The sequence below is a fragment of the Pezoporus flaviventris genome, unplaced genomic scaffold (genome assembly GCF_033815535.1).
Source record: "Pezoporus flaviventris isolate CSIRO_AGI_PZ_B2104156 unplaced genomic scaffold, CSIRO_AGI_Pfla_v1 ptg000009l, whole genome shotgun sequence".
Lineage (NCBI taxonomy): Eukaryota > Metazoa > Chordata > Aves > Psittaciformes > Psittacidae > Pezoporus > Pezoporus flaviventris.
In genome coordinates, this window is record NW_026892557.1 from 89254 (window position 1) to 100703 (window position 11450).

General features: G+C 49.4%; 1 protein-coding gene across 3 annotated transcripts; it reads left to right on the plus strand.

Moving 5' to 3' along the window:
• Nucleotides 1-693: 693 nt before the first annotated feature.
• PPIH (peptidylprolyl isomerase H) lies at nucleotides 694-11181 on the plus strand. 3 transcript variants are annotated; one of them, XM_061450036.1, is made up of 10 exons: nucleotides 694-779; nucleotides 1244-1308; nucleotides 2236-2259; nucleotides 2735-2779; nucleotides 3175-3217; nucleotides 5202-5294; nucleotides 6573-6660; nucleotides 8081-8121; nucleotides 9351-9440; nucleotides 9824-11181. In XM_061450036.1, exons 1-9 carry the CDS (start codon nucleotides 714-716, stop codon nucleotides 9417-9419), a joined length of 534 nt encoding a protein of 177 aa, XP_061306020.1. In that variant the 5' UTR covers nucleotides 694-713; the 3' UTR covers nucleotides 9420-9440; nucleotides 9824-11181. The 3 variants fall into 3 exon arrangements, with proteins under 3 accessions (XP_061306020.1, XP_061306021.1, XP_061306022.1); XM_061450037.1 differs by having other exon boundaries at nucleotides 10281-11181; XM_061450038.1 differs by lacking the exon at nucleotides 1244-1308.
• Nucleotides 11182-11450: the final 269 nt, after the last annotated feature.

The window sequence follows — 11450 nt, forward strand, 5'->3', positions numbered from 1 at the left end:
GGGCCAGTGTTGATACCTTCATTGATGAAGAGGATGAGGGCACCCTCAGATGACAGCAGGTTGGGTGGGAGCATTGATCTGCTGGAGGGCAGGAAGCTCTGCAGAGGGACCTGGACAGGCTGGATCCATGGGATGTTGCCAATGGGATGAAGTTCAACAAGGGCCACAACAACCCCCTGCAACGCTCCAGGTGTGGCTGGAAACTGCTCATGGGGAAGGACCCGGAAGTGCTGATTGATGGAGCTGAACATGAGCAGCTTGTGCCCAGGCAGCCCCCATCATCCTGGCCTGGATCAGCACCAGTGCAGCAGCAGGGCCAGGGCAGGGATTGTGCCCCTGCACTGGGCACTGGTGAGGCTGCACCTCGAATCCTGTGTTCAGCTCTGGGCCCCTCACTACAGGAGAGACACTGAGGTGCTGGAGCGGGGCCAGAGAAGGGCACCGTAGCTGGTGCAGGGAAGGGGGGGCCCCGAGGGCCGCTCCTGGGTCTCTGGGGATCACGGACAAGCCCATGAAGGAGTCTGGGCTTCGGATAAGGGCAGTTTAACGACCGACATAAAGACCAGACACGATAACACCACAACAACAACGGCACCACACCGCCATACCGGCTGCAGCCTGCCGGGGGGAGAGCCGAGCCCCGCCGCCGCTTCCGGCGCCGCTTGAGTGCGTCACGTCCGGGTCCGCTTCCGGTTCCGGTGGACGCGGCCGCCATGGCGCTGTTGGCGTCCAACCCCGGTAACCCGGTGGTGTTCTTCGATGTCACCATCGGCGGGCAGGTACGGGGTGGAGGGAGCACCCAGGGGTGCATGGAGAGTGGGGGAGCTGTCAGGGAGCACTACGGGGGGGGGGGGTGTGAGGGGGAGCGTAGGGCCTGTGGGGTCCTAGTGATGCGCCCATAGACTCCACAGCTCGTTACAGTTGTGAAGGAGGTGTGCTTTAAACTGGAACTAAGGAACTGTGCCTCCCCGTTATCAGTCTGTTTCTCCCCCTTATCAATAGCCTGTTGTCCTGGTAGTGCATGACAGGTATTTGCAAACAATGCTTTCTGTTAAACAGGCAAAATTCCTTTATCCCCTCTTGCACACCCCCCCTTGTACGTTGGTCAGCCCTCTACATCACTAGGGGTGCGTTGGAAGGGTGCAGGGGAGCAGGGCCCTTGGTGCGTTGGGAGGTTGAAGTGTGGGAGGTCCCAGGGCAGGGCTGGGGGGATGCAGGCGCTGACCCGGCCGTGTCTCCGCAGGAGGTTGGCCGCATGAAGATCGAGCTGTTTGCTGATGTTGTCCCCAAAACGGCGGAGAACTTCAGGTGAGGAGCAGCGGTGCTCCTGCGGCTCGGCACGGAGCGGGCAGGGAAGGGGCTTGGCTGCAGGAATGGCTGTGGTGGCAGAGGGACCACGCTCCCCCCCCCCCCCCCCCCCCCCCGCCACGAACGCCTGTGCTTACTTTGCTCATCTCTCTTCTCTCCTCATACCCAGAGGAGCGACCATGGAACACCCAGATCCCTCAGGGGAGCCCCTCTGGCCAGGAGCTGAAGGGCTCTGGTCCCTCTCTGCTTCCTTCATGGAGCTCCTGATGCTCAGTGCATTCAGAAAAGGCAGTACCTCAGTGTCATGGCAGAGGTCTCCTCGCCGGCTGGTTCCCTTGCCCCTGGGTGAAGAGTGAGCTGCTTGCACGTCCATGGGAGGGATGGAGATACCCTGTTTGCTGTGAGACATGGTGCCTGCTCCACATCCACCGTCTATGGCAACCCTGGTGTTAAATATCCAATCTCCTCAATTACAGAGAGCTTACATGAAGAGGAAATGGGGAGAAGTTACTGCTGGTTCCCATTTCACTGGGGATATCCCTGATGCAGTAAGGGGAGTCATAGAATTCCAGACTGGTTTGAATTGAAGGGACCTTAAAGCTCATCCAGCTCCAACCCCTGCCACAGGCAGGGACACCTTCCACTAGAGCAGCTTGCTCCAAGCCCCTCTGTCCAACCTGGCCTTGAACACTGCCAGGGATGGGGCAGCCACAGCTTCTCTGGGCACCCTGTGCCAGCACCTCAGCACCCTCACAGGGAAGAGCTTCTGCCTAAGAGCTCAGCTCAGTCTCCCCTCTGGCAGGTTAAAGCCATTCCCCTTGGCCTGTCCCTGTATGTCCTGTGCAACAGTCAGTGCATATTTGCTGAATGCACTGCTCTGTCCTCAGAGTTCAGACGTTTCTCACACTCTGCTCTCTTGTTTTCCAGGCAATTTTGTACAGGTGAATTCAGGTAAGTGGCGTAAAGCGTCCTTTTAAGTGGTCTATGTAGAGAAACAGGTCTGGGTGAGTAGGAAGAAGGCTCACTTGGAGGTTTTTCTTAGTACATGAGTACAAAATGAAACCTGATGGAACTGTGGTGGGCTGGGTCAGTCACAGAGATGGCAGCCTTCCCATTTTGGGCATGACTTTGTGTTCAGGTTGCTCTAAAAAAGCTCTGTCTGCAAATCCCACCTGCTTATTGTGCAGATTGCAATGGGATCCCATGAAGATGACGGTGTGGAAGTTTAGGGAACCAGGTCTCTTAATGTGCACAGCCCACTTGAGATTTCCCTTTGCAGTAGCTCAGAGCCAGGCTGCAGCACTGGGTTGTGTATCAAGGCAGATACTAATGTGTTTGCAACCCTTTGGGACTCTCAGTTCCTGAGAGGGTTTTGTGTTTGGAGATCCAGTAAGTTGCAATGATTCTTCTTTTTATTTCCTTGCAGGAAAGATGGTGTCCCTATAGGTTATAAAGGAAGCACTTTCCACAGGTAATTCGTCTGCTTTTATTTAGGCATTAAAATAGCAGTTTGAGTTAGATGTGGCTTTGAGATGTCCCTCAAGGTATTATTAGTCCGGGAGGCATTTGTAGGTCACAGCTTCTGTAGCTTTGAGGGGCTTGGGTTGCTGTTAGATGTGTACAATAGGATCAGTGGTCAGAACTTTTTGGCATCTGTCACGTAATTACTGTTGCTGATTGAACAGCAACAGGTCTCACATTGCCTGATAGCGACCAGTAGTTAATATTTGTTGTAGATTTTAGACTGTGTCATTCACAGACCCTGATAGTTTTCATTGTGCTGCTGGGCAGAACTCCTTTTTACCACATGCTAAGCTTCTTGAGCCACTTGTGTACTGAGAACTAAGTATTGGTTTACTTCCTTAGGGTAATAAAGGATTTCATGATTCAAGGAGGGGACTTTGTAAACGTACGTACCCTGTGTTACCTTTGTACTTTTCCTGCATGCTCTAACATGTAACTGTTCTGGGCTCATCAGTGGGTTATGTTGGCTCTCTTGAGTAACTGGAGGTTTCCTCATAGCATTGCTGCCATCTACTGCAACAGGCTGTAATGTACTCAAAAGCAAATCTGGAGTCTTGGATGAACATACCTTCTCCTTCCCAAACTATTTCCTGTCTAAGAAAGCGTGGCAGTACAGCCAGAGGCTTTTCAAGCTTGCAAAGGTCTTTTCTTACCTTGTTGTCCTTCCCTTTTCTCCTACCCTCCCAAGCAAGGAACCCTGCAAATGTCTATTAGCCTTGTGCAGAGAGTCCCTAAGTATAGCACCAAGTATCTGGTGCAGGAGATTAAATCAAAATGGTCTCTTTTTTAGTGAATCATCTCTAAATAGAAAAGACTTTTGGTCTGTAGGCCAAGTAGAAATGACTGGTGGTTATGCTCTGACTCTGGAATAAGCAGTGTATATGGGAAAGGCTGGAGGACCACAGGGTCTCTTTGCTGTCCTAGGCCCCAGTGAAATGATTCCATTTCTGGATTTTTTTTTTTCAAAATAGGAGGGGGGTGACAAAGCTTTTTTAATACAAAATGTATAAAACTTGGTTGTATGAAAGCCACTGAGAGAACTGACTGCACAGATGGCACCAGACTTCCAGGTACTCGCTAACTGTGATACTGCTCAAATGTCCCACTGGGCTTTATTACTGCCTCTGAAGCTCAGCAAGTAACACAGGTAGCACCAGTGTTTGTCATTTATGAATTACACTTGTTACAAAGCCACTTGGGGGGCAAGAATGGTTGCATTGACCACTAAGATAGGGTAAAGATAGGGTATGTGTTGCTGTCTCAGAGCTCACAGTTCCACAGAGAATACAAGGAAAAGAAGCAAGGATGGGGCAAGCAGAGCAAAAGATGTGGGGCTGCACATGATATATTACTGGCATCTTACTTTCTTGTTAAGTTTGTCTTAAGAAAGAACATATATGTAAAGCAGAAAGGCAGTGAAGGGAGACAGACTGCAGCAAAGCAGAAGAAATGGTGCTGAAGTGACAAAGGAAGGGAAAATCAACCCAGAAATGGGAATTGCTGTCAGGAGAGTAAGTTAAACTGACCGTGCCCAAGATACCTGTTTGCATTGCTTCTGCACCCTTCCCTGAAGAGTTCCTCACTGCAGCATCTTTATGGCCAGTTTATTGAAGGCATCACACAGGAGTGTCTGCAATGCTGGACCAAAGGGCAGGGTCATTCCAGCAGTCCCACAGCTTACGTGTCTTACGTGAGCCATGCTGGTGCTTCTGCAAGGTTACAAACTGAGCAGTCAGAGCCTGCATTCTGCTGCTGGTGTGGGCCTTGCTGCTTTAATTTAGCAGGGTCTTGGGATGTGAGTGCTGGGGCTCGTAGTTAAGTACAGGATGTCTGGACGTGGTAGAAAGTACAGCAGAAATTAGCAAACCTCTTTTTTAGCAACTGCCCTTGCTGCGTGGAGATCACTTCCCTGTTCACAGCAGTCACAGAAAAGAAGGTGAAATAAGTAAGCACAGCATCAGCTCACTTCTTCCACACGACCACTTCTGCTTTCCTTATCACACCAGCCCATGCTTCTGTCTCCTTTTCCTTTTCCATGCCAAGTCCAGGTGGGTCTATACCAAGCAATCTAAAGCTTCCATCCCACTCTGGGAGGCTTGGGCTTAATCCTTACCATCACTGTGGGTTTCTGCCAACATACGGATGGCAAACAATGTTGTGTGCAGTTAGAAAGGAGTTCCTCTTCAGAAATGAAACGTGGGATGTGTTCACAGCTGGTGTGTGTAACTGGCAGGACAGCTTCTGTTTTGGGCTGAATTTAACCCTGTTCTTTTGCTTGGGGATTTTAAATGTAATGTTTAAATTGAATTGTTCTGTAGCAGTTGCTACAGAACAAAGGCTGTGGCTGACTGGGCACCTCTTTCGTGCAGGGAGATGGCACTGGCGTAGCTAGTATATACAGGGGTCCCTTTGCAGATGAAAACTTCAAGCTGAAACATTCTGCTCCTGGGCTGCTCTCTATGGTGAGTATGAAATAATGGCTTCATAAGACTAAAAAGCTTTTGGTACTTTGTGCTCTTTTTCCTAAGTGTATAAAGTTATTTGTCAGACAACAGAAATCACCACCATTGGATCCAAGGTCTGAAAGATCTGCTTTGTAACTACTAGTCAGAAGGCTGTTCGTGGGTTAATGTGTGGAGTAACACAGAAGTTCTGATCCTGCAGCATCCTTTCGTTGTTACCTGTTGGAGTGCTGGGCCAGGCTTTGTTTGATCAGCCTGTGGCATTGCTTGATTCTTAGTTTTCAGACAGGGCAGGTGGTGGTGTTTTCTTCTTCCCTGATACTGTTATCAAGCACTGACCTCAGCAAGGGTGAAACAAAGAGATCTGGGAGGTTCAAAGCTGCAGCAGTGTTACCATGGTATCTTTTATAACATATGCTTCCTGTTCAGCATTGTAGGAAAAACTGCAACCATTGCACGTTGTCTGGTAGGAACAATACCCTGACTTCTGGGATAGAAAGCAAGTGGAGCCAGGGCTTCAGTGTTCCCATCCACAGTGGCTTCTTTTCCAGCTCTTCCAGCTGCCCTGCCCTTAAAACCACTTCCTTTGGGCATTCACCATTTGGATTAGCTATTCATCCAGTTCAAAACATGGCCTAAAAAGAGGCTTCACGACACAGCTCAGCCACTAGTGTACTGTGGTGTGGGAGGAGGGATCCTCACTGGTGTCACCAGCTTTGTGTTCAAGTGACATGGTGCTGGAGTCATTCTGCTGAGCCAAACCATGGTGCATCCCAGGTGGATCCTTCCAAAGCTGGCTAACAATAAGGAAAAGTCCAATGTGACCATATCCTGTGCAGTCCTGCAGCTGCAAAACTTGCCTGGCTTACCTGTCAGCACAGGAACAGGCTTTAATATCTGCCCTGGTTCCTGGCTTTCAGTTTTCTCTAGGACAATACTGCACCCAATAAGTACTGATCACCAAAGAGTTCAGCCTGTTTTCAAGAGCAAGCTGTAGAGCCCAGATTTGAGCGCAGTCTTGTGCTGAACATGCCTTTGTAGAATGACAATAAAAGGCTGGTCTGGTCACTGGCATGAGCAGGCTTGGTGGTGTGGCATGTCCCAGCACAGGGTACCCTCCTGCAGATGTCTGTCTTGCTTCCCTTAGTCTGTGTAGCCATAAGCTAAATATAAGCTAGGCCTAGAGCAACAGCTTTTCTCTGTGTGAGATGTGTCTGCCTTCAGTTTTGGGAAGCCTTAAATTGTGCCCTTTTTGTGTTTTGCCATTCTCGCCCCCAGGCAAACAGTGGTCCCAGTACCAACGGCTGCCAGTTTTTCATTACCTGCTCCAAATGTGACTGGTTGGATGGGAAACATGTTGTGTTTGGTGAGTACCCCCCATGAGCCAGGAGCTGTGTCCTTCCCCCTTGTCTGTGCTGGTGGAGGTGTCTGTACAGGTGCTCTGATGGGTCACTGAGGAAATGAAATGTTTTTTTTCCCAGTTTAGCTTTAATCCAGATCAGTTCACAGAATCACAGAATAGTTCGGGTTGGAAAAGACCTTAAGCTCATCCAGTTCCAACCTCCCTGCCATGGGCAGGGACACCTCACACTAAACCATGGCACACAAGGCTCTGTCCAGCCTGGCCTTGAGCGCTGCCAGGGATGGAGCATTCACAACTTCCCTGGGCAACCCATTCCAGTGCCTCAGCACCCTTACAGTAAAGAACTTCCTCCTTATATCCAGTCTAAACTTCCCCTGTTTCAGTTTGAACCCGTTACCCCTTGTCCTGTCACTACAGTCCCTAATGAAGAGTCCCTGCCCAGCATCCCTGTAGCCCCCTTCAGACACTGGAAGGCTGCTATGAATTCTCCACGCAGCTTCTCTTCTCCAGGCTGAACAGCCCCAACTTTCTCATCCTATCTCCATACAGGAGGTGCTCCAGCCCCTGATCATCCTCATGGCCTCCTCTGGACTTGTTCTAGCAGCTCCATGTCCTTTTTATGTTGAGGACACCAGAACTGCACACAGTGCTGCAAGTGAGGTCTCACAGGAGCAGAGCAGAGGGGCAGGATCACCTCCTTCGCCCTGCTGGTCACGCTCCTTTTGATGCAGCCCAGGATACGGTTGGTTTCAGGGCTGCAAGCGCACACTGAAGCTGGCTCATGTTAATTTTCTCATTGACCAGCACCCCTAAGTCCTTCCCTGCAGGGCTGCTCTGAGTCTCACCTTGACTGGTGTCACATTACTGCACAAATCCTTGTGCCAGTGCAGACAGATGAGTGGAGGGACACCTTTCCTCTCCACTGCCAGAGAGGACTGAGCTTTCAGTAGTTTTTAGATAGTAATTCCATGAAACCCCAACTGCTGACTCTTCATGTGCTGTCACATGAGCTGTGGGATCTCAAGATCAGCCTTTAAGCTGAAGCTCTACTTACTACTTCCTCCAGTTCTTAAGTAACACTGCTATTGTTCATTGATGGTTTTGCATCATTACCAGGGTGGTGTTGATAGAGGGAGTTCGTGGTGTGTTTTAGCACAGCTGGTGGCAGTAGGTCTCAAAACCTACATAGCTGCATGTGCCACCCTTGCCATGGGAAAAAGCACTTGATCCGTTCTGAATGTGGAATATGTGTTAAGAGGGATTGTTCCCTTTGTCAGTTTAGAGATGGGTAGCAAACCCTGAAGTGCCCAATACACTGCACAAGGCTTTCCTTTGGGAACAAAACCACATGTACCTGTGATGAGTTGGGGGGAGCAAAGGTGAAAAATAGCCTTATTGAAGTGGGTGAATCTTCTCATTCCAGGTAAAATTGTTGATGGGCTGTTGGTCATGAGAAAAATTGAGGTAAGTTGAATTCACCTATTTCTCTATGAATGTCCATGTTGGAAAGTCTTGTAGAGGATTAACAAGGGTTGTTCTGTTCTCTCCCACTGCCTGTTGACAGGATATCAGGGAATACCAGTGCTGAGAACTGGTATTATTGATTGTCATCGTTCTAGAATAGCAGGAAATCTGTAGAGGCAAAGGCTGTCATAGAGATTGGCTTTAGAAAGGCTCTGCTCTCGTGGTTGCTGGTTGGTCTGTGAGCAGGGATTGTGTTCTGGTGGCTTTATTTGCAATGCTTTGCATTTGTTCGGGAAGCTGAATTAAAAAGCTGTTCCATCAGCAGCTCAGACAAGAGTGTAAAGCAGATCACTTCTGTGCCATTGCCTGGGATTATTCATTGGGTGCTAACTCATCAGTTCTGCTGATCTGTGATCAGCATGTTTAATAAGAGAAATTCAACTCCTCTTCTGATGGGCTTTCAGGAGCCTGAAGATGAAGATGCTCAGGGCTGGAGGTTGCTCCCAGTGTTGTGACTGGGTGTCCTGGCAGCTGGATGAGTAGGTTTACCAAACAGCAGAGAGTTCTGACACCCAGCTTCATTGCACAGGCCTGGGATAAGGTGCTCAAGGGCCTCTGGTCTAAAGCTAAAAAAGCAGGGCAAACACAAGACCTGCTGGGTGCTGAGAAAAGGTCACATGTGAGGAGCTGTACAGCATGATATAACGTGTTGCTAGTCCTCTTCACCAGGAGCACTGGTGGTGTGTCTGCTTTGTGCACTGCAGCAGTGAGGGGCAAGGTAACGGAAAGGAGACTCATGGAGGAGCAGAGTCCAGCAGAATGAGGGGCTCAGGGGGGCTGCTTGTGCGTGGCTCATGTGTAGGTTGACTTTCTGTACAACACGGTTTTCCTTTGCTCATTGGAGCTGTAATTAGTAACTTAAAGACTTAAGCCAGAGCAGTCTCAAGTGACATGATGCTGGCTGTATCTCAGGAGGACCTCCCCTGCTTTTGCTCTGTTCCTTCCCTCCCATTCAAAGGATCAGGCTCTGGTCTGTATCCCAAACCTCTGCACATCAGCTTATGGCTGATGCCAAAATGCATAACAGCGCTTCCATGTCACGCAGAGCTGTGTCCCAGCTTCCCTGTTCCTGACGTTGTACAGGCATCTCTCAGCCATTTTCAGGTACCTGTTGCTCACTGGCTTTGTGCTTTCAGAAGTTTTAAGGTTATATCTTTCTTTGTCCCCAGAACGTGCCTACAGGTCCCAATAACAAACCCAAGCTGCCAGTTGTGATCTCTCAGTGTGGGGAAATGTAAAAACAGTGAAACAGAAACGTGGTAAGTCTGTCTTCACAGGCACCCAGTGCAGTTGCACTCTGGGCTGCCCTGCTCCTTCCTTTCCTCTTAACTTATTTTCACATTCATTGGTGAGAGCTGACTCAGCTCAGTGAAACACCAGAAAGTGCTTCTCTAACTGCTTAGTTATTTGCCAGCTCCACTCCCTGAACTGGCTTCCCTCTGAGCTACACAGACACCAAAGGCAGTGCTGGAGGGATAGGATTTTGCAGCTGCAGTCATGGGGAAGGTGGGGTTGTGGAATGGGGTTAAGCTGCCTTCAAGCCTCCGCTTTAGAAACCAGTGGATGAAAGGGAACTGCAGCAGGAATCTGCTGCTGTTACCCAGGGAGTCTTAAGGGGTGAGGGCTTCACTTTGACCTGCAGGTTGGTGAACCGATTGTTACAGAAAGCAGAGCAGGCAGAGGTCAAGAAGAGGAGAGGAGAAAGAGCGGATTTAAGTCTCCCTGCTCAGTGCAGCCACAGAGCTGCCACCAGTGAAGAATCAAGGAATTACCATGTTAGATAGAACCTTCACTCGAAAAAATGCCACGTGCTCATCTGGAGGGAGATGTTTCCAGCATTTACTATGGCTTTATTCTGGTTAAACCAATAGGTTCCAGACAGAGCTGATGTACAATGTTCTGTTTCCATTTGTCCGCCCACTTTACCATCAAAAACACGAGCATTTGAACAAATCTGTCTACATTTCAATGTGTCAGGCTGCAGCTTGTCAAAAATCTGCTGGATTAGCCTTTTGGTTGCTGATTTTTCCAATTCCCACAGGCAGGCACTGAGAACAGCAAATCCCACAGTTTTTGACCTTCCATTACGTGATTTCCAGAGACATCTGGAATTGCCCACGAAGACGCATCCGCGCTTCCATAATAGTCTTTCAGATCTGCAGCACTTCAGGCTCTTGGGAGCTCCTCCTGTTTGATGAAGTGACAACAGGGGATGTAATCATTCCCTCATTTCCCTGGTGCTTCTGGTGGCATTTATAAGCTTTTGAAGGCGGGGACAACCTTGTTAATATACTTTCTGCAGATGGGCAGACCCGTGCACATGGGTCAGGTCCCCTTCAGGCTTGTCCTCAGGCTCAAGCTTGTTGATGATTTCGTTTTGGAGTACGTGATCTGTGGCCAACATCCAACTTGAGACTGGAAGCTTTTAATTTCTAGGTATGAGGCTGGTGCCACCTTGCTTACATCCCCAGCCAGGCCTTTGGAACTGCCTTTCTGCAGCCTGCTGCCTCTCAGCTTTCTGTAGACAACAAGGGCTTTTTTTTTGCCCAGTGTCAAGACAACTGAATAAGTTACTTGTCAAGATCCTTTCAAACCAGATAGATTTTAAGTTCATATGTAGGTGCAGCTGCCTGCTGTGGAGATGCAGGACTTCTGGCTTCTCTAGCTCAGGACTGACATGAGCAAGTAGCACTCGCTTGAAAACTGCTGTAGCATCACCCAGTGTCACTGCGCAGTCTTGCTGTTGTAGGATATGTTGGGAAGGACTGTCCAGCATTTCGGATCTGTTTCTGCTTTGTTTCAGTGTTCCATCCATCGCTGGTGGTTAGGCCTGTGCTGGCTCCGTGCAGTTCCAACTCCAGCCAGTTCCCCACTGCCCGAGTCCTCCCCGCAGCCCAGGTCCAAGCTCTTGGCTCTTGACATTCTCCTGAAATTATTTAGTACTTGGCATCTATTTTGTTTTTTACATTTTGAAGTGTAAATAAAGAGTTTTGTTAAATACGTGTGCAGTGCACATCAGTGAACGTGCTTGGGAACAGGTTCTTCTTCAGGAGAGGAGCATCTTCAGCAGCGAGCACCGTTCCCAGGCTGGTTCAGCAGGGAACATTTACTGCGTGTGCTGTTGAGGAGGATTGCAAATGGGCAAGAAGGGATGGAAGCAGTGTGACAGAGCATGGCAGTGCTGAGCTACACCAGCTCCTTTACTCAGCAGGTAAATAAGGCTGCCTGGCAGAGGATCTTGGTACCTTGGGGATGACCAGAACCTTTCT